Below are 22,393 nucleotides of genomic sequence, written 5' to 3'. Positions count from 1 at the left end.
AAAGTTACAGGTAAGTAACTTGTTTTCTTATACATGTATATCTAAAGGTCGATGGAAGAATAAATGGGTATATAATTGTCTAAATGGATGTTTTAAAAAAATATATTGTATAACTGACTTAAGTGTATCTTAGTGAATACATGTATTAGCGAGTAATGTTTAAATATGTAAATATATGTATCAGTGTCTCACCTTGTGTATAAGTGGCTGCATGGGTTGGTGAGTAGCTACATGAGTGTGTAGATGGGGTATTAGTTGTTTTTTTGAGAATCAGTATGAGTGTCTGTATGGTTCGGTGGGGGATATTACTTAGCGCATAGATGCATGAATGAGTGACTCACTGAATGTGTTTTGAAGACAGCATGTGTGCAGGACTGTATTGGTAGATGAGTGCATGTATGGGCGTGTTAGTGAGTGAATGACTGTCTCAATAGTGTATTTATGAGTACGTACATATGTTTTAAACAAGTATATGTGAGTATTGATGTATATAAGTGAGTATGTTAGAGATTGGAAGAGTTCCTGTATAAATAAGTATGTGTTTCTATAAGTGATTGTTTAAGAGAGTAAGAATGTGTACCTTTCTGTAGAAGTAAGTGTAGTGGTGTATGTATAGCTGTATATGCAAGTAAATGGATGTTTAATAGTTTATTTGCATGGTGTGAGTAACTCTATGTATGAGTGTAGGTGTGTAACAGGATGTATAGGTGTATAAGTACATATGATGAGTGAGTACATGTATGAGTGACTATATAGAACTATTGGTGAATGAGTGGATGTGTATGTAGATTTTGGAATTACTGAATAGGTTGTACTAACTGGCATTTGTATCTCCATTGTTTTGAAAATTTTAGTTTCTATTTTTCAATGTGTGTATCAAAGGTTATATTAGGGTGAGAGGAGGTCTGCCACTCTTTCACAAGGATGATGTTATCAGTGATGTCACTGAACATGTCATGAGTGATGTAATATGTGACGTCATCAGCAGTGCATTGCGGGCACTCCAGTTATAGTTAGCTGAACTAACTATAACGGGGGAATTTCAATGGTTTTGTATGAGTGAAATGTCCAGCTAACTAGAATTCCCCTGAAACCGATGGTTTTTTTTGTGGATTTCAAAGGTTTTTTAAATGCGAATTCCAAACTATAACCTGTCTGAAACCTATGGTTTTTTCAGTGAATTTCAAAGGTTTTGTAAATGACAATTTTTAAATGTATTAATGTTAATTTTTATTTTTTTATACTTATTTTCTACATTTTTTTAAACAATTTATTTTTAGATATTTTTTTTTAAATTCCATTATACATTACATTACAAAATATACTTTCTCAGAATGAATTACTTTACTTAAATACGTTGCAAATAGGCAATAGTCTTCTAAGTACAGTAGTTAGTTGTTGTAATGCGCAGCACAATTTCAGACACAATGCTACATTGAGGTAAATGTGAATATCTAGTTAAATGTAATTAGTTACTTTTTGGATTACTTTTCTAACCACAGGACTGGATCCTAGATTCAGTCCTGGGACAACTCCTGTAAACAGTTGAGTAAAAGCGTTTTGGTTACAGTAGTGATTTTTAAGGAATATTATTGTATTTTAAAAGTTGACGCTTAGAAACATTTTTCGCATAGAATAACCAATGTTATCCTATGGGAGGAAATTCACTTAGCAGGTAAGTAGTGTTAACGTTACTTTTTCTTACTCCGTGGTGGCGCCTGGATCCAGCACGGGTGCATCTCCTGTAAACAGTTGAAAGTATGCATTTAAGTCAAACAGGCGATTTTTAAAGAATGTTTTTAGTTTGTGAAAATAGACACTTAAAAACGTTTCTAGTGAAAACCAGACAATAGATTCCTATGGAAGGAAATACAAGTTACTGGTAAGTACGGTTAGAATTACTTTTCAGGATCAGTACAGGGCTCAAAGAAGCAGCACTGACGTCACTCCTGATAACAGGTGAGTAAATCTGAATTCGTACTTCTGTTGATTTTATAAAGTTCAAAAACTCCACACTTAGAAGAATTTCCAAGTGAAACCAGTCAATGTTAGCCTATGGAAGGACATTCAAGTTACTGGTAAGTAGGGTTAGAATTACTTTTCAGGATCAGTAGTGGGCTGAAAGATGCAGCACTGAGGTCTCTCCTGATAACAGGTGAGTAAATCGGAAATCGTTGTTAGGCTGATTTTACGTGAATATTTTAAAGTTCCAAAATTCCACACTTAGAAGAATTTCCAAGTGAAACCACTCCATGTTACCCTATGGAAGGAAATTCACTTAGCAGGTAAGTAGTGTTATAGTTCCTTTTTCTTACTCAGTGGTGGATCTTGGATCCAGAGCTGGTGTATCTCCTGTAAACAGTTGAATGAATGCGTAAGTCATACAGGCGATTTTTAAGGAATATTTTTAGTTTGTAAAAATAGACACTTAGAAACTTTTCAGGTGAAAACCAGACCATGGATTCCTATGGAAGGAAATACAAGTTACTGGTAAGTATGGTTAGAATTACTTTTCAGGGTCACTGCTGGGCTAAAAGAAGCAGTACTGAGTTCACTCCTGATAACAGGTGAGAAAATCGGAATTCGTAGTTCGGCTGATTTTATAGGAATATTTTAAAGATCCAAAACTCCACACTTAAAAGAATTTCCAAATGAAACCAGTCAATGTTAGCCTATGGAAGGAAATTCAAGTTACTGTAAGTATAGTTAAAATTACTTTTAAGGATCAGTACTGGGCTTTGGCCCTCAGGGACCATCAGTATTGAAAGAAAATTAATTTCCCAACTTAAAACACGCCACAGGGCACATTTGCACAGTGGTGAAGGAAAGGGGCGTGACCTGAGGTGACATGTCTGCAAACACACTGTGGCACGTTTAAGTTGGGGAATTAATTCTTCCTCAATCATGAGGGTCTCTGGTGGCCAACTAGCCCACCAGGTACCCCCAGTATGCGCCAGGGGGCTGCGTTGCAGAGAGGTGTTCAAAGGTCACGCCCCTTTTTACAACACTCTGCAACGCAGCTCTGTGGCGCTTACTGGAGGTAACTGGTGGGCTAGTTGGCCCCCAGGGAACCTCAGGATTGACGAGGAATTAATTCCCCAACTTAAACCACGCCACAGGGTGTTATGTGTGTCTATAGCCGGGAGGAGTAGACGATAATACGCAAGGTCTCTTGAATCAGGACATGCGTTCAATGCAGGCGAGTACACCTTCTTGGTCTTGGACTCCCTCTTGTGTTTCCCGGTGCCGTTTTCCGAGGACGGTCCTCGGAAAACGGCACCGGGAAACACAAGAGGGAGTCCAAGACCAAGAAGGTGTACTCGCCTGCATTGAACGCATGTCCTGATTCAAGAGACCTTGCGTATTATCGTCTACTCCTCCCGGCTATAGACACACATAAAACCGAACAAGATTCCGCGAACACGCGGGCAGCGTGCTACATTCTTCTTCTCTACATGGTTCTACTATTTAAAATTTCGTCCTGACACGGACGTTGCGCACCGTTCCGATTTAAATTGGCATACTTTCTTTTGAAGCCCTGAAGATTCGCAGTAGGTTCCCTGCGATGAAACACGTGTTGGCATTAACAAAGGAACAATAAACCTATTATTTTACACCAAGAACTGAACATTTTCTTTCTTTTACGGAACTCTTGTATCTGAACCTGGAGTAACTGATCCTCTACAGTCACTTTGAAAATGTGGATGTGTATTCACTGATCATCTTTCGCCATTAATGTCATTACTATAAAGTGTTACACTATTGTATAGTGCAGGGGCATTGCTGTTCTATTGTTTGTGTGGATCCCCTTGGTCCAACTTTGGGCGGTCTTGAGAGATTACCGCTCGCCCTTTTGCCTATACCCATCACTTGATAGTGCTCTCTACCGTGCGGACACACTGGTGTGCGCCCAATTTCCCTGGTTATAATTGAAAATCTCCTTGTTGTTTACACGCCACAGGGTGTGTTTGCACACATGTGAACTCAGGCCCGCCCCCCACCCTTCACCACTGTGCAAACACGCCACGTGGCGCGTTTTAAGTTGGGGGATTAACTCCCCGTGAATCCTGAGGGTGCCTGGGGCGCAACTAGCCCAGAAGCTACCTGTGGTAAGCGCCACAGAGCTGTGTTGCAAAGTGTTGTAAAAAGGGGCATGGCTTCAGAACACCAGTCTGCAACGCAGCCCCCTGGCGCATACTGGAGGTTCCTGGTGGGCTAGTTGGCCCCCAGGGACCCCCAGTATTCAAGGGGAATGTATTCCCCCCCTCTTCAAACGCGCCAGGGGGCGAGTTTGCAGAGTGCTGCATGAAGGGGACATGGCCTCTGGCGCGATGCCAGTGTTTTTTTTCTTTTTTTTTCTTTTTTAAGAAGGGCTGTGTCACCCCCCTCTTTTTCTATTTTTTTTTGCCCTTGGGACCCCCACCCCCCAGGTCTAGCCCCCAATGTGTTTTTTTTTAAATAAAAAAATGGAGAGGGGGGGCTGCGCGGCCCCCCTCCTGAGGCTTCTTTTAGCCCCGGGGACCCCATGCCCAGGGGCTCTGCCTTGTTTTTTTAAAAACATTACTTTGTGGAGGGGGGGGGGCGTGGCCCCCCTCCTGTGGCCACTTCTGGCCCCGGGGACTCCATCCCCTGGGGCCGACCTTTGTTTTTGTTTTTTTTTGTTTTGGTTTTTTAAATTTGGGGAGGGGGGTTGCGTGGCCCCCCTCCCGGGCCACTTCTGGCCCCGGAGACACCATCCCCCTGGGCCTGGCCTCTCGTTGGGGACCGTGGGGGGGTCCCCAATCCCCCCATGATCCCTGCCGGCTCCCCGTATCCTGCGGGAGCCGGCATTGCTTTTCTACATGGGGAGCAGCTAACATGCTTCTCCCCATGTAGAAAAGCAATAGGCCTTGGTTTTTGGAAGAGAGAGCAGGTTTCCTGCTCTCTCTTCCAAAAACCAAAGCAGTTTGCTATGGGAGGGCGGGAGCCGCAAGGCTCCCGCCCTACCATAAAAAACTACAGTGTCCGGAGGGTGGGCACCCCGGGACACTGCAGGAGCCGGCCCTGGGGGGTGGCGTTCCCCAGGGCAGCCACAAGACTCCAGGAGGGGGGCCACGTGGCCCCCCTCCCAACATTTAAAAGCCCCGGGTGGCGGAGGTCCCCGGGGCTCGGGGGTCCGTCACAGACCCCAATTTAAAAATGTAGTGCCCTGAGGATGTGGCAGTCCCCTGGGCGTGTGAGGGTGCTTGAGCCCCCCCACACGGGTTTTTTAATTGAAATTTAAAAAAAAGAAGCCCAGGGGGATGGCGGTCCTTGTGGCTATTATAAAAAAAAGAAGCCCCGGGGGGTGGCAGTCCCCGGGGCTGGGGGGGCCCCTCTGGGCCCCCCATTATAATTAAAGACATAAGCCCCCGGGATTCGCCCTCCCTCGGGGGGGCTAATTTAAAAAAAAGCAGGCTTCATTTTTTTTTCTTTCCACGGGATATGCGCATCACGCGATTTAAAAAAAAAAAAAAATCCCAGGAACTACTGCACAGATTTACACAATTTAACAAAAAGCGTGATCTGTGAACCAAACACTACCTTTTTGCCAAATTTAGTGTAATTACGTTCAGCAGTTCGGGCTGTAGCCGCACCTAAAGGTCCCTATGGAAAATTGTATGGGGAAAACACGTTTGGGACCCCCTTTTTTTCTCGCCCCCCGCTTGACGAATCACCCCGAAACTTTCAGGATAGGAGTGGAGCCCCCTCCACAAAAAAAATAGAAACGTTGGCCATGCCCCGGGGGATGGGGTCCCCGGGGCCGGAATGGGCCACGCGGCCCCCTTCCCGCAATAAAAAAAAAAGAATTGGGGGCAGGCCCTGGGGGATGGGGTCCCCAGGGCCAAAAAAAAAAAACAGCCCCCCTTCTTAAAAGTAGTTTTTTTAAAAAAAACGGGATCGGGAGGAGGCCACGCCCCCTCCCTGCACCTCTCTGCAAACGCGTCTCCTGGCGTGTTTGCAGAGGGGGAACTAATTCCCCTTGCATACTGTGGGTCCCTGGTGGCCAACTAGCCCACCAGGAGCCTCCAGTATGGGCCAGGGGGGCTGCCTTGCAGAGAGGTGTGATGAGGCCTCGCCCCTTTTTACACCTCTCTGTAACGCAGCCCCCTGGCCCATACTGGAGGTTCCTGGTGGGCTAGTTGGCCCCCAGGGACCACCAGTATGCAAGGGGAATTAGTTCCCCCTCTGCAAACGCGCCAGGGGGCTGCGTTGCAGAGAGGTGTAAAAAGGGGCATGGCCTTATTACACCTCTCTGCAACTCAGCCCCCTGGCGCATACTGGAGGTTCCTGGTGGGCTAGTTGCCCCCCAGGGACTCCCAGTATTCAAGGGGAATTAGTTCACCCTCTGCAAACGCGCCAGGGGGCGGCGTTGCAGAGAGGTGTAAAAAGGGGCGTGGCCTTATTACACCTCTCTGCAACGCTGCCCCCTGGGACATACTGGAGGTTCCTGGTGGGCTAGTTGGCCCCCAGGGACCTCCAGTATGCAAGGGGAATTAGTTCCCCCTCTGCAGACGGCCAGGGGGCTGCGTTGCAGAGAGGTGTAATGAGGCCATGCCCCTTTTTACACCTCTCTGCAACGCAGCCCCCTGGCGCATACTGGTATTTTCCTGGTGTTCTAGTTGGCCCGCAGGGACCCCCAGTATGCAAGGGGACTTAATCCTCGAACTTAGAACACGCTACGGGGTGCGTTTGCACAGTGGTGAAGGTAGGGGGCGGGGCTTGAGGTGATGTGAATGCAAACATGCCCTGTGGCGCGTTTCAAGTTGGGAAATTAATTCCTCTTCAATCCAGAGGTCCTCTAGGGGTCCTCTAGGGGGCAACTAGTCCAAAAGGTATCTCCAGTAAGCGCCACAGAGCGGTGTTGCAGAGTGTTGTAAAAAGGGGGCGTGCCCTCTGAACATCTCTCTGCAACACAGCTCCCTGGCGCATACTGGAGGTGCCTGGTGGGCTAGTTGGCTCACAGGGGACCTCAGGATTGAAGAGGAATTAATTCCCCAACCTGAAACGTGCCACAGGGCGTGTTTGCACACGTTACCTCAGGCCCCGCCCCCTTCCTTCACTATTGAGCAAAATATTCCTCTAAAATCAGCCGAACTACAAATTCCGATTTACTCACCTGTTATCACAAGAGACGTCAGTGCTGCATCTTTGAGCGTACTACTGATCCTGAAAAATAATTATAACCACACTTAAAGTAACTTGAATTTCCTTCCATAGGCTAACAATGACTGGTTTCACTTGATATTATTTTAAGTGTGGAGTTTTGGAACTTTAAAAAATTCCTCTAAAATCAGCCGAACTACGAATTCCGATTTACTCACCTGTTATCAGGAGAGACTTCAGTGCTGCATCTTTCAGCCCACTACTGATCCTGAAAAGTAATTCTTACCAAACTTAGTTACTTGAATTTCCTTCCATAGGCTAACATTGACTGGTTTCACTTGGAAATCTTTCTAATTGTGGAGTTTTGGAACTTAAAAAAAATTCCTCAAAAATCAGCCGAACTACGAATTCCGATTTACTCAAATGTTATCATGAGAGACCTCAGTGCTTCAATCTTCAGTCCACTACTGATCTTGAATTTCCATCCATAGGATATTATTGCCTGCTATATAAAACATATATACATTTAAAAAATATAAAAAAAATATTACAATTTCAATATTTTTAAAAACATTTTTTTTTCCAATTTATATTAAAAATATGTAATGTAATTTAAAAAAATACTTTAAAACAATGTAGTAAATTAGTATAAAAAAATAACAATGAATACATTTAAACATTATAATTTACAAAACCTTTAAAATTCACTGAAAAAACCATAGGTTTCAGCCACGTTATAGTTAGGAATTAGCATTTAAAAAACCTTAGAAATTCACTGAAAAGCCATAGGTTTCAGCCACGTTATAGTTAGGAACTAGCATTTAAAAAAACCATAGAAATTCACTAAAAAAAAGCCATAGGTTTCACACATGTTCTAGTTAGGTGGACATTTCACTCATACAAAGCCATTGAAATTCCCACGTAATAGTTAGTTCAGCTAACTATAACTCGCGCGCCCGCAATGCACTGCTGATGACGTCACATATTACATCACTCATGACATGGTCAGTGACATCACTCATGACATCACTGATGACTCTTACTTCATGTATGTTAAAAACAAAAAAGCCCTAGAAATTTACTGAAGAAATCAAATGTTAAAATGAAGTTATAGTTGGGTGTAAACTCCAACAGAAACCCTGAAATTCAGAAGGTTTAATGACCTGAAGTAACTATACCGTGCGCCCTTGCCATGCATTGCTTTTGTCCTCACATGTTATATCATGACCTGTTTTATGATATGATTTTTAACGTCACGGATGACATCTAAAATGACGTCCTTGATGACAATACTGAGCATGGCGATTGTGCACGTTATAGTTACTTCAGTTAACTGTAACTGGTGAGGTTCAGTGTTGTTTTTTAGATTAAAATGTTACGTTCAGGCTGACATTTTCACATAACTATAATGTCACTTTAATAGTCAGGAATAGCAAAAGGCATCATACAATCATTGAGGCAGACTTCCTGCTACATAGAATGTCAACATTTCTAAAGTCTGTTCCACATTTTATATAATTTAACTTACAATACATATTCTATTTACATGTGGGATTTATTGTAAGGAAAAAAAAGTTACATTGAGCATTAACTTTGTACAAGTTTTTTAATGTGTCCCTGAACCTCAAAACCTTACTTGAAATTTTTGTTTTGCTTGCTGTTTTAATACACATATTTTTAGTTAGTAAATTGAAAGGCACTCCTGAAAATAATTTTTGACTGTGTTTAAGAGTGCCCTCAGATGTCATTAAAACTCTTAAGCCTGCTGGCATTGTTTAGCATTTTATAGTCAATTTGTGAGAAAACGTATCATTTGGGGGGGATGAGGGCTTCTAAAAATATTTTGCAGACTGAGTGAAACATTGTTAATAAATAATTTAAAATTATTGTTTTAGAGAGAGAGTTCTTGGCTGTAGGGCTTCCTCCCGTAGAACATATATATGGAGTGTGAATAAAAATGCAAATTAATTTAAGCAGACTTCATATTAGTTTAGATATTCTCCTTTAGGGTTTGTAATAAGGCTCTGTAGCAGTTAAGCTGCTGCATGCATCTCAGCCCTAAGTGCCCAACAGCATGTTAAACTGGTATTTTTACTTTTATTTTGGCCCTTGCGTCTCGCTAACCTAGCGTGGTCACAGAAGCCTGGAACTGTCCTTACCAGTGCAAGGTCTGTGCCTGTCTTGTGACCCGAAGGGGTGCACCAAGCATGTCATCTGATTAGGCAGTGGTCTTCTATCCTTGCCCTGGGTACATTACTTAAAGCAGTGAAAGCAACATATCGGCTTTTGTAAAATATTTTTGATGTTTAAACTATTTAAATTTACTTGTTAGGGTAAATCAACGTAAGCAATGCATATTAAGAGTAGTGCTTGATCAACGAGAACAAACATAAATTACCATATAAAGGATAGGTTCAATCAATCAATCAGTCTTCTATAGCGAAGCTGGTGTCGAAGAGCCATGTCTTGAGCTGCTTCCTGAGGTCCGTCAAAGAAGGGGCAGTGTGAAGGTGGAGGGGGAGGTTATTCCAGGACCTGGCGCTGAAGTAGCAGGAGTGGCCTCCACAGCAGCTGCAGGGGAGTGGGTCAAGGCAAGGGTGGAGGATCGAAGATTTCTGGTCGGTCGGTGGAATGTTAGGCAGTCGTTGATGTAGGTGGGTCCAAATTTGTGCAGGGCTTTGTAGGCGTGAGTGAGGAGGCACTTTTCTGGAAGGGAAGCCAGTGGAGAGCTCTGAGGTTGGGGCTGATGCTGGTTCTTCTGGGGAGGTCGAGGATGAGTCGTGCCACTGAGTTCTGGATGGTGTTGAAGCAGTACAGGACTTTTCTGCTGATTCCGGCATAGAGTGCAATACCATAGTCGAGTTGGCTGGCGATGAGGACCTGGGCGACTGACTTCCTTGAAGAGACTGGGATCCATCAGAAGATCTTTCGGAGCATGCAGAGGGTGAGGAAGCAGGCAGAGGCGACTGCATTAATCTGCTGCTTCAAGGTCATGTGGGTGTCCAAGATGATTCCGAGATTGCATGCGTGGCTGGTAGGGGTGGGTGCGGAGCCAAATGTGGTAGGCCACCCTGTGTCGTGCCATGGTTAGGGCCTCTTTCCAAAGATGAAGACCTCTGTCCTTTCCAAGTTGAGTTTGAGGCAGTTGGTCTTTATCCAGGTGGCGATGTTGGTCATGGCGTGTTGGAGGTTGTCCCTTGTGAAGTCTGCATCTTCTGTGAGGGATAGGACGAGCTGGGTGTCGTTGGCTTAGGAAATGATGATGAATCCATGGGTGCAGGTTATGTCCTCCAGTAGGTGTTAAAGAGGGTGGGGCAGAGGGAGGATCCTTTGGGTACACCACATAAGATGTCTTTGGGTGTGGAAAAGAAGGGGTAAGTAGATCCTGTGGGTTTGGCAGGAGAGGAAAGAAGAGATCCAGTTGCCCTAGATGCCGATGCGATGGAGTCTGGTGATCAGAGTGTAGTGGAAGACTGTGTTGAAGGCTGCTGATAGGTCGAGAAGGATGAGGGCTGCTGTTTCACGTAGCTTGAAAAGGTATCTGATGTCTTCAGCTGCTACGATCAGGGTGGTGTCGGTGCTGTGGTTTGGTTGGAAGCCGGATTGGGAAAGGTCGAGCAGGGTGTTGGTTTCGAGGTAGCCCAGGAGCTGATGGTTGATGGCTTTTTCCTAGACTTTTGCGGGGAGGGGGAGGAGCGAGATCGGGTGGTAGTTTTTTAGTTTATTGGATTTGACAGAGGGGTCCCTCAGGAGGAGCTTGACTTCTGCATGCTTCCAGACGTTTGGTAAGGTGGCTGTGGTGAATGAAGTGTTGAGGATTTCGGTGATTTGGTCATGCGATGACTACTCTTCCTAGTTTGTAGATGTGGTGCTGGCAGGGTCAGTAGGAGATCCAGAGTGTAAAGATTTCTTGATAGAGATGATGTCTTCAGTGGAGAGATGATTTCAGTCTTCGGTCCTGGGATGGTGGTGGGAGGGGCAAGCTGTGGTGCGGAGGTGGTTGAGGTCAGTGGGTTGGGGGTCAAAGTTACAGTAGAGGTCGGCGATTGTGCTGAGAAAGTAGTCTGCCAGGTCGACGCAGAGAGCTTTGATGATGCAGATCATTTTCTCAGTGGTGGAGGGGTAGGAGAATTCTCTGACGATGCTTAAAAATTCTTTCATGCGGTTGGCACTTGCCTCAATGCGGGTGTTGAGGACTTCTTTTTTTTTTGTTGCAGTTTCATATAGTGCGATCTCAACCCAAAGGTATCAGAGTGCTTTACATGAGCACCAGTTGCATTACAGACAAGCACATTCATTTTTTAGGAGCACAGGAAGATTACATGCTTTGCCCAGAATCACAGGATGCTTGAGCCTCCCGCCAGGCTCAAACCTGGATCCCCAGCTTCAAAGTTGGCCGCTCTAGCTGTTAAGCCACATTGTGGTGGTAGTTTTGTAGGGCGGATCTGTAGGAGTCGAGGTTGGTGGGGTCTTGTTGGATTGCCAGTGTCTCTCTAATTTCTTGCAGTGTCAGAGGATCCGTAGCTCTGGGGTGAACCAGCTGGCCTGTTTGGTGGGTCTGTTGTTGATAGTGTTCTTCAGTGGGTCGATGGTGTATCCGGGGGAGTTGTGGTGGCGGTCAGGTACTGAGGTGGCGGTGAGCCAGATTTCTGTTATGAACATGATGTTGGGGGCGAGGGCGGTTTTGGTGTCCCATATTTCTGTGGCGTGCGCACAGCGTTATCTAACGTTGAGTAGAGTGCAGTGAAATTGAGGCTTGAGGTTGGGTGGTTGTCGTGGGGGTACTCAAGTCGCAGGAGATGCAGCTGTGGGGGCAGGTGAAGGGTCTTCTAGTGGAGTGTAGTGAGGCCATTAAGTAGCCCTGGGAGGTGGGCAGGTCAGTCCAGGCGGCAGAAGGGCAGGTGGGACCAAGGACCCGGAACAAGCAGGTTGGCCAAGGAGACGGAGGGGGGAGGAGTAAAAGGGTAGGGCGGCGCAGAGAGAAAACACAGATAAACCAATATACAGTCCCCGAAATGGAAAAACAAAATAAAATTAAGCTTAAAAAAATAAGAATAAAGAAAGAAGAAAACAGAGACAAGGTCTAGCCACAGCCATAGAGTGGGAATCGCCTAGGTCGGCGCAGGACCAAGGCAGCAAGAGGCCGGCAGGAGGCTCGAATCTCCATGCAGTGAGACAGGAGGACTGGGAGCTGTTCATCTATGCCACTGCAGCGTAAGGGGAGCTGCGACCTCTTCCAGGGTAGGTAAAGGGCTACTCAGTGAAGCCGCGCTGCAGCCTTCATTAAGTAATCGTGGGAGGTGGGCGGTTCAGTCCGGGTGGCAGGTGGGCAGGCAAGAACAAGGAACCAGAGCGAGCCGATTCGCTGCAGCGACAGAGCAGCTGACCAGAGGGGGGGGGGGGGGGAGAGTAAAGGGGTAGGACGGCACAGAGGAACAAGCATTTACAATGCAATGGTTTTGCCTTTGTTAAAGTTTGAGCTATTGCCATTGCTTATTGACATTATTATTATTATTTTTTTTAACATAAATAAATGGCATTGTCATTTGCGATACCACTAGCTTTATCTCTCGCAAATGACACACACAAACACCCACAAAGAGCCCCCCCAACACACACTCGGAGGCCCTCCCACACACACACACCCACACAGAGCCCCCCCACACACACACCCACACAGAGCCCCCCCCACACACACACACAGAGCCCCCCACACACACAGCCACACAAAGCCCCCCCACACAGCCACACAAGGCCCCCCCACACACACCCACACAGAGCCCCCACACACACTGCGAGCCCCCCCACACACTGCGAGCCCCCCACACACTGCGAGCCCCCCACACACACTGCGAGCCCCCCACACACACTGCGAGCCCTCCCCACACACTGCAAGCCCTTCCCACAAACTGCGAGTACCCCCACACACTGCGAGCCCCCCCCCACACTGAGCCCCCCACACACTGAGCCCCCCCACACACACTGCAAGCCCTACACACACTGCAAGCCCCACACACTGTCTGGCAATGTACATCAGGCCCTCAGAGTTCCATACAGCTTTGGAGAGAGTTATTCTGCAACTGTTCATTATAAAGAATATATTCTTTCCCAACTATACATTAAAATTATATTGCAAGACACCTGCAGTTCCAAGACCTTTTTAAGTAACCTGCTTTCGGACTGTTTCCCCTAGAAGGTCACAATGCTCCTTGGTGACTTGAATTGCCATATTACAAATGTTATGGGGAGCAGTCACAACTGCTGCGTGGAGTGCCCCTCCCGCCCGCCGTAATCCGCTAAGTACTGCTATCACAGGGGTCTTGGTTCCCCCACAGTTCGCTACCAAGGGGCCCCAGGCCGCCTCCTGGTAGCGAGGTGTAAAGACCGCGTTGTAATGGTTGAATCCCAACTAGCATTAGTCCTAGTAAAGTGACATATCACACAGGCCGGGAGAAGTGTATCCGCCCTTAGAAATTGAAACATGTAAGGTAAGTTTAGATATGTGCAGGGTTCTTCATCTTCCAATGAATAAGGGCAGGGGCAGCTCATAAAAATATGAACATTGGTTAAATTTTTGTGACGCAGAAATTGACAGAACAGGAGAGACAAATGAACAATTCCTAGTAAGGAGGAAAACAAATGCACCAAATCTAATGAGACTGTATTATGCATAAACAAATACTAGATAACTGATCACTGTATCAACCCTGTGGTCTTTTGTGGAGGGAGAGGGGTCTAGGAATTTATGTGATTGAATATGGAACTTGAAATATAATGTTTCTGCAAACGTCAGTAAAAAGATCTCTAAGAACAATGTGAAAAACACAAGAGGACATCACATTACTATCTCTCCCTCACACTTCAGTTTCACTCCATGCATAAGTGGAGCCACAATTTTGCTGCCATATGATTGCAGCACGCCTCTATCACCATACACACAACACAGAATGCATCCCATGTAAGCTACACAGTAAACCTACACTCTACTAACAATGCACAACAAATGGAGGAGCCTCTCACTTGCAAGCACTTCAGGGCCTCGTCGGGGATAGGATGCCAAATACAAATTCTAAACACAAACACAATGAGTAAGAGGATGGGAAAAGCTGATGAGATATGAAAGGGTTTGTGGAGTTACAATTAAGCCAGAAAACAAGCAGACCAGAAATGCAACGCTGTTATTATAGGTCCTCAAGTTTCAGCTTCATTTCTGTCTGTACACAGTACCAAACACAGTAATAAATATCTATTAGTACATAGGTCACATCACAAAATATATACACATTCACAAACGTGATAGGGCATAATACCGACCAGGCACACAATCGTGAGTGGCTGAAACGTTTCGCAGTTAATAAACATTAGGTGCTTAATGTTAAAACAGCACACCTTTTTGCCTTGTTGCTGAGCGTATGAAATAATCCGGACTGTAAAAGGGTTCTGACTATTTGCTCATTATCTCTTTGGCTTCTCTGCTGAGCGCACTAAGTGATGTGAAATACTTGGTTTGCTTACGCAGAGACCGGACTGCTTATAGCACTATAAAGAGTGGGGCGGGGTGCCAGGCTCCCGCCTCCACTGACATGGAGTTACGGTCATACCAGCGCACACCTATTGCACCTCACATGCTCATGCGGTCCCTGCCAGTACCCCCAGTTACAGTGTAGTAGGTAGGTTCATTTTATCTAACACACCGTGCCGGAAAGGCTCAGTCAGTACAGTGCCGGCTGCCTGATTCTGGTCTGTGCTTTGCATCTGGAGATGAGACACGTGAGGCCAGGGGCTAATTCCTTTATTAGATATCTGCGTGCCCCCTCCCAACGGACCCGAGTTCGAGTCTCGGTAACGACGCCAAACATCCTGTGATTCTGGACAAATCACTTAATCTCCCCGTGCCTAACAAAAATGAATGTGTGTCCTCATGTAACGTAACTGGTGCTATGTAAAGCGCTCTGATACCTGATTCGGTTCGGGTCTAGTTTGCGCTATATAAAACTCTGCAAAAAAAAATGAAGGTGTCCCTGCCTTTGACAGGAGTAGGTTTGTGGGTGTAAATCAGGCTGCCACACTATGAAAATGAACTTTTCCCTGCTTTGACAGAAGTGAGTTTGTGGGTATAAAATACTTTTTCAGGTTGCCACACAAAAGAACGCCTAGAACCCCACCCCTGAACTTGAATGTGTGAATGCCGCCATTCTGCCTTGGAGGCCGGTGCGTAAGTGCACTTTACGACCATCACATTCCACCAGTTTTGATTCTGTAACCAGGATTAGAAGCCGACGTTCGTAATGTGCTTCTGGTATACCATCTCCTGGTTCCCATCAGTATTTACAGCTCTGGTCTTCCATTTACCATGGGCGGCTCTCACACATTCACACACCTGGGGTGCATTAGAGAAGTTGTGTTTCCGTTTCTCTTCATTCTCAGTCTGGGGTGTCTGACGACCTCACCGGAAGACCATGGGCCGCTTCTGACTTATTCTAAGCAATTCACGGAAAGTAACTTTTTGTAATCGTGAGTGTAAATGGAGGACATGTACATACAAAATCTGTCACTTCGATAGTAGTGTGTGTGCTTATTTGAATGAAGCACTACTGCCTACAGATGTCTGAGTTACCTTTTTTTAAAGTAACATTTTCAAATAAATGTTGCTCTACATTCAAGATTGAATCAACAGACACGTAATAATGTTAATTCGCCAGGCCTGCAAATGATCCACTTTGCCTAACTTTGTAAGGAATGCAAGGCAAAGCCCGTAGAAAGACACCAGCCACTAAAAAACCGTGCATCCAGTGAAATAAAAGAAGAAATCTAGCCCACCCGACTTCCTATCTATTTTAAAAGTGAATTAAATCACTGCTTTTGTTCCAGTGTGAGAACAAGCACTTGGTGCTTTGCATGATTTTTATTTTTGCAGTGTGCGCTTTGCTGTTTTTCTTTCTGAGTGTATATTCTGAGATGCAGCTTTTAATGAGCCCGACCCCCACCTTTCTCTCACCCTATTGCTGCCTCCAGCACCACCAAAGCACCCCACCTTTGAAAAGATCCAGCCCCTTGCAGTCAAACCCCGTAGCAGCAGCCCTTGAGTGGGGGCAATCAACATGACAGTGCTACGGTCGGTTAAAAACAGCAATGGATTCTGCCTGATTACAAAGACACACACATCACATGCGCCCCACATCTGGCACTCATCAGAATCGAGGTAGGAGCTGCGTTTATGCATCAGATTCACTTAGTGTTCATCAAGCCTCTGTGATTCCACAGAAACGAACACAAGAGATCATTTGAAGTCATCCAAACCATGTTCTATAGGTTTTTTGTGTTCTCCTTGCCAATCATTAGGGTATCTGGAATACTTACAGTGTAAATGCCTTGCACAAAAAAAAGGAAGTTACCAGGGCTGTGTCCCGGTCACCGGCAGTTGGGAACGAGCAACGCAATCTGAAAGCACATACAATGAAACATAATATACCTTTAGCCCAATGCGCCAGTGATGTGAGCAGGCGGCCTCGAGGACTCAGCGCGCACCATCCGTGCAGTGCGAGCCCTAAGTTGGGAAACACTCCGGTCTCTGGGAAACCCCTCGGCACGCGCGCTTTCCAGCAAGAGAGACACGCCGAAGGGGATGCCTGCTTGTACCCCGGGGGACCGCACAGTGCATTCCGATAGAGAAGCACTCTAGTAGGCCCCTGCTTGAGCCCCAGGGGCACTTAAAGGTCACGCAATGGAAACAAAGTGAAGCGAGGAGAGGTACAATGACGGACAGCGGGAGGGGGGGTAGGCTGGAACGGGCACGCACGGACAGCGGGAAGGGGGGGGGGCGGGAACACACGGACAGCGGGAGGGGGAGCGGGGAAGACAGGACAGCACACGGAGAGCGGGAGGGGGGGCGGGAACGGGCACACGGACAGCGGGAGGGGGGGCGGGAAGGCAATGAATAAAATAAAATAACACTCACCTGGACTTCTTCCGGCGGCGGTCGGCATGGACTCAAGAAAACAAACCCAAACGAAACTCCGCCCACCGCACATTTACCAACTCCGACGGCTGCAGTAGTGTAATCCGGCCCGGTAGAGGAGAGGCCGCCTCAAAGACGAACGGAACCACGCCCAGGGAAGAAAACGCGGGAACGCCCCCCGAATCTGGTCCGGCCTTGACTTGGAGCTAGCCAATGGGAGCCGGGGGCGGGTCATCGATCCCACATAAGACTCATAAGGTTTTTTAACGCATGCACACTACGTGCACACTTGCAGGCAAAACCTAAAAACAGAGAGAAACCAATGTAGTCTCCGAAATGGAGAAACAAAATAAAATTAAGCTTAAAATAATGAGAAATAAGGAAGAAAATATTGACAGAGTCTAGGCACAGCCCCAGAGGGGGAATCGCCTAGGTCAGCGCAAGAGCAAGTTAGCACGAGGCTCGAACCTCCGTGCAGAGTGGCGACCTCTACCAGGAAAGGTGACGTGGGTAATGGCGAGATGGAAGAAAATTGAGAGAAGGGAAAGCGAAGCAGATGGAGGAAGGGGCAGTGCTAGTCGTATTGGGCACACAAGGGTTATATAACAGTGGCAAGTGATAAAATAGTAATATAGTTAGGTGGGAGATTTTGAGGAGTTTGTATGTAAAGAGTGTATGGTTGCTTGGACTTTTATAGGTATACGTCTGACTCAATCCTGGAGGATGTAGGGTTAAAACTGTAATTGTGTATAGTGAACTCGTAATGTGATGACCTTTTTTTCTGTATCAATAAAACCGGGTTCTACTGATCCCGCTCCTCTCTTGAAAAGTTCTGTTGCTATATGAAGCCCAGTACCCTGCGCTGACATCCATGGTTATGTCGAGTGAATGTTTGTGCAGTGCATGTGTAGCATATGTATGAGTGCAGAATTCAGTGTTGTCTGGGTACTAGGGCCTGGGGGATCCATTTTGGATCCCTCTTGTTTAGCATTGTGTAGGATAGGGGGCAAGAATGGCTTCTCTAGACAGTGAAAGTGTATTGCCTGCAATCCTGTGGCTAAAGGATGGCGACCCGAACACTGCGGTGAAGGAGGAGGAGACAGGGATTTCTCTTCCCTGTTGACGGAAGGCTATCTTATAGTTTTTAGTTCCCCCTGAGCATTGCGGTTTGGTAGAATGAAGGGGTGACGTGTGGGACTGCACTTTCTGTTCAAGGTGAGGACGTTTCTCGGCAAGGCCAGCCTTTTTGTGATTACCACTCCAAGAAGGCAATAGCAGCCAGGACCAGGCCAGCTATGTTTTGTGTTACTTCTGCTTTGTGCAAGCCCCATTGCTACCTGCTGTGAAGGACTCTATTTTATGCAAAGGAAGTGTCTTGAGAGCACCCGGGAAATTACATTTGTAAGAGAACCACCCCAAACCAGTTGTGAAGTTTTAGACCGTGGATTCACATATCTGCATTCCCTGTTTGGAAAATGTTAAAAGTGGAATCCAAACAGCCTTGCTTGGTTCCAGTTTCAAGCCCTTCATGAGCCACAGCCCCCATCTGTTGTAGGCAGCCAATTTTCAAATCTGGCTCAAGTTAGCTTTCACTGCTAATTAAACATTACTGATGAAATACAATTGTTTGTCAAGGTAAAAGTTAGCTATTTTTAGTTGACGTTTTAGAAACTCATGTCGGAATTATTTTAAAACCAAATCCCCATGTCCTCTGCCAATCAGTATAATCTTAAATTTCAAAACTCAGTGATAAATATTTTGTTTTGATTGTGAATTCATATGTTATACTATTCTGTGTGATCCCATTTTATAATCATTTGCTTCCTTGTGTTTACTGAAGCTGCGAGTTCCACAACTGGGCCAGATCTTATCACACCAGATCGGGAACATTCAAGACTCCACAAAGATCCATCTACGTGGTCCATCGATGAAGTCATGCGATTTATCAAGGAAGCAGATCCACAGTCTCTTGCACCACATGCTGAACTATTCAGGAGACATGTAAGGATCACTCACGCCGTTTTTGCTTATCTTTCAACTGCACTCTGTAGGCGTTATCAGATAAGCATATGTGCATATAATGCCATGTGCAAACAATGTTTTTGGTGTACAGAAAAGCTTTATTCTGTCTCATAACACCTTGTAAACTAGCAGATAACATAATTGAAAATACAATTCATAATGTCTGTATTAAAGTGGAAAACCTGTTCTAACTGGTCCATAGTTGACAGAGTTCCCACACTTTACGTTTCTGTTCCCGCTTGTGTCCAGTTGCATGAGCCTCATTTGGTCAACTCCATGTTCTTGTATTATCTCGCTGACTTTAAAATTTCAAGTCTGCACCCTCCTTCATATTTTTTTACTTTTGATTTGGAAAAAATATTGGCATATTGAGCTAAGTGATATGAATAGACGGCTTGAAAAATTCATTTTAAGAAAAACCCAACTTGCCCATTCCTTTTGTTATTGTTGCCAGCAGAAAATTCTGATTCATTACTGTAAATTGAATCTGTGCGGGTATTGTAACTGCCAAGTACCCAGTTCTTCCATATTGCAAGAAGATTCTGATTATGGTTTGATTTTTGTCCATGGCCAAAATGTTCCAGTCCAGATTTACTAAGTGGAGGTTGTTCCTTTCCTACACCAGAGAGTCATCCGTTTTATAGCAATCAGTAGCTTGGCAAACCTTTTTTTCCTGTGATAGTTTTTTTGGTCGAGTAGTATGCCAACTAGAATTAAGTCTTCTAGAACAGAGAAAGAATTCCTCATTTTTGATACAATAGTTGGTGATTTCCTTTGTAGCATCCTATTCAGTCTGAGTTCCTTGGGCATTTCACATTTGTTCCTTCAACGGCGTTGACACTATCCTTGACAACTGCATTCCTATTTTTGTTTGACAAAAACATGACCAGAGCGATATGAAAATAACAGAACATTATCTTAAAAACCCTCATCCACATATTTCAAGATAATAAGAAAAAGGTAAAATCAGACATAATCTACTAAGTATCGCTGAATAGCTTGTTTTACAGAAATAGATTGCCATTGCACCTGGAGTAGCCAGAATTCAGGGAAACTTCTCAATTGTTGACAAAAAAGTCAGTCACAATGTGCTCAATATTCTCCGTCTTGGTCCCACAAAGACAGGAAAACCTATCATCCGTCAGGAGATTTTACAGAGGACCAATGGTCTCTTGAAACAAGAGAATCCATGTTCTGAATGATATTCAAGTAAATCAATATATTTTGGAAGCGATTTTGCAGATAAAGATGGTCTTTTGTAAACTAAAAGTCTGGAGAACTAGACACACTTCCTATGTATATTTTTTTGTTTAAGAATTTTTTATTAGCATTTTAGAATAAATACAAGACATATGTCATATGAAATGTGAGACAAGATAATATCAAAAAGAAGTACTAAAACATATGCAATGAGTAATAAAATGAAGAATGAAATGATCCGAGAAAGAAGACAGAAAGGAGAAAAGAGAGAAATAGGAGGAAGAGAGGATAGAGGAAAGAACAGAAGGAAAGAAAGGGGCAAGAGAAGGGAAGGGAAGAGAGAAGGGGGAGAAGGGAAAGAGAAGTGGGAAAACTGAGAATCAATCAAGAAGAGATTTGGAGGAAAGATAAGTGGTAAAGGGAAGCCAAAGGAGATCAGATTTGATCTTCAAGGGGACAGAATAGGATGAAGCGATAGCGATCCTATGTTCATCACAAACAAAGTTCCACCAAGTGTGAGTAGAAATTTTGGAATTAACTTTCCAACATGACAAGATAACTTTAAATGCAAGCGAAATAAACAGGTCCAACAATTTCGCAGAAGAAGAGATAATATCTATATCAGACGACAACGATCCTAAGAACATAGTCCTATGTATATTTTACCAACATTCTAAGCCAAGAGTTGTTGGCTGTAAAGGAAAAAATCTCAAATTTCAAGACCGAACAAATTAAGCCTGTGGAAATGGCCTGCAGCAGTTTTTTCTCCACCAAAAGTGCACCAGCGATGGCCCACAAGCGAATTGCCAGTATAAAACAAGCATTGGAAATGCAATAGGCTCGGATTTATTTGAGTTAGAGCTAATGGCTTTGTAAATGGCAATGTCTTTCAGCAATGTGTTATTGAGTGTATGCATGTGGTGTGTATTGGAATTATGTGGGTTGGATTGGAATTGTAGCAATAGTGGCATGCTGCGCTTTAGATGAAAATGTTTAAAAGTAAAGTGCGCCATACTACATTGCTACAATAGTTAATTGTGGATGCGTTAACAATTGTTGTGTGCACTGATCGCTGGTGGTGCGTGTGCCTGGTGGAAGCGTGCACTGATGGCTGGTGGTGTGTGTGCCTGGTGAAAGCGTGCACTGACGTCTTGTGGTGTGTGCCTGGTGGAAGCCAGCACAGACGACTTATGGTGTCTGTGTGTGGTGAAAGTTTGCACTGACGGTGTGGTTGTGAGTGTGTGGTTGTGTGTGTGGTTGCGTGTGTGGGTCTCCAAACCGGTCCTGGAGGGCCGGATCCATGCCAGATTTTTTGGATATCCCCATTTTGGGGTTTTTCTTGGATGTTAGTTCTGTGAGGGGCCCCACAATGCTGCCATAGTCCTTTACAAACCGCCGGTAGTATCCGGTGAGCCCTAGGAAGGCCCGGACCTCGGTTTGGGTGACAGGTGGTTGCCAGGACTGGATGGCAGCGATCTTGAGCTGAAGGGGGGCCACCAGACCGCTCCCCACTTGGTGTCCGAGGTAGGTCACGTCCGGACCCCTGGCCAATCTGACATTTGCTGGCTTTGATGGTGAGGCCGGCCTGCTGGAGGGCGTTCAGGACTTCTCGGAGGTGGTGAAGGTGGTCCACCCAGTGGCAACTGTACACAGCGATATCGTCCAGGTAGGCGGCGCTGAATTCTTCGAGGCCCGCCAGTACCTGGTTCACGAGTCGTTGGAAGGTAGCTGGAGCGTTTTTCATGCCGAATGGCATCACTTTGAAGTGGTAGTGGCCATCCGGGGTAGAGAAGGCGGATCGTTCTTGGGCCCTGGGGGTGAGGCCGATTTGCCAGTAGCCCGCTGTTAGATCGAAGATGCTCAGGTAGCGGGCAGCCCCCATGCGGTCAACCAGCTCATCCGCCCGGGGGATGGGGTGAGCGTCGGTTCTGGTAACCGCGTTCAGGCCAGATAGTCTACGCAGAACCGGAGCTCGGGGGCAACGCCCGGGGCGGCAGCCTTGGGGACCAGTACGACTGGGCTGGCCCAGGGGCTGTCGGATGGCTCGATCACTCCTAGGGCCAGCATCTTAGTGACTTCGTTCTGGAT

General features: G+C 45.6%; 1 protein-coding gene across 1 annotated transcript in view; it reads left to right on the top strand.

Annotated features, from left to right (window-relative positions):
* Positions 1–22,393, top strand: part of SCML2 (Scm polycomb group protein like 2) — a 749,380-nt gene that overhangs the window by 654,801 nt on the left and 72,186 nt on the right. Inside the window, exon 15 of the mRNA XM_086934268.1 lies at positions 18,924–19,084. Coding sequence (XP_086790394.1) covers positions 18,924–19,084 — 161 coding nt within the window. The remainder of the gene's footprint in view (positions 1–18,923; positions 19,085–22,393) is intronic.

The sequence above is a fragment of the Lissotriton vulgaris genome, chromosome 8, assembly GCF_964263255.1.
Source record: "Lissotriton vulgaris chromosome 8, aLisVul1.2, whole genome shotgun sequence".
Lineage (NCBI taxonomy): Eukaryota > Metazoa > Chordata > Amphibia > Caudata > Salamandridae > Lissotriton > Lissotriton vulgaris.
Note: the sequence above shows the minus strand (reverse complement) of the source record. Positions and strands in the feature narration are given on the sequence as shown.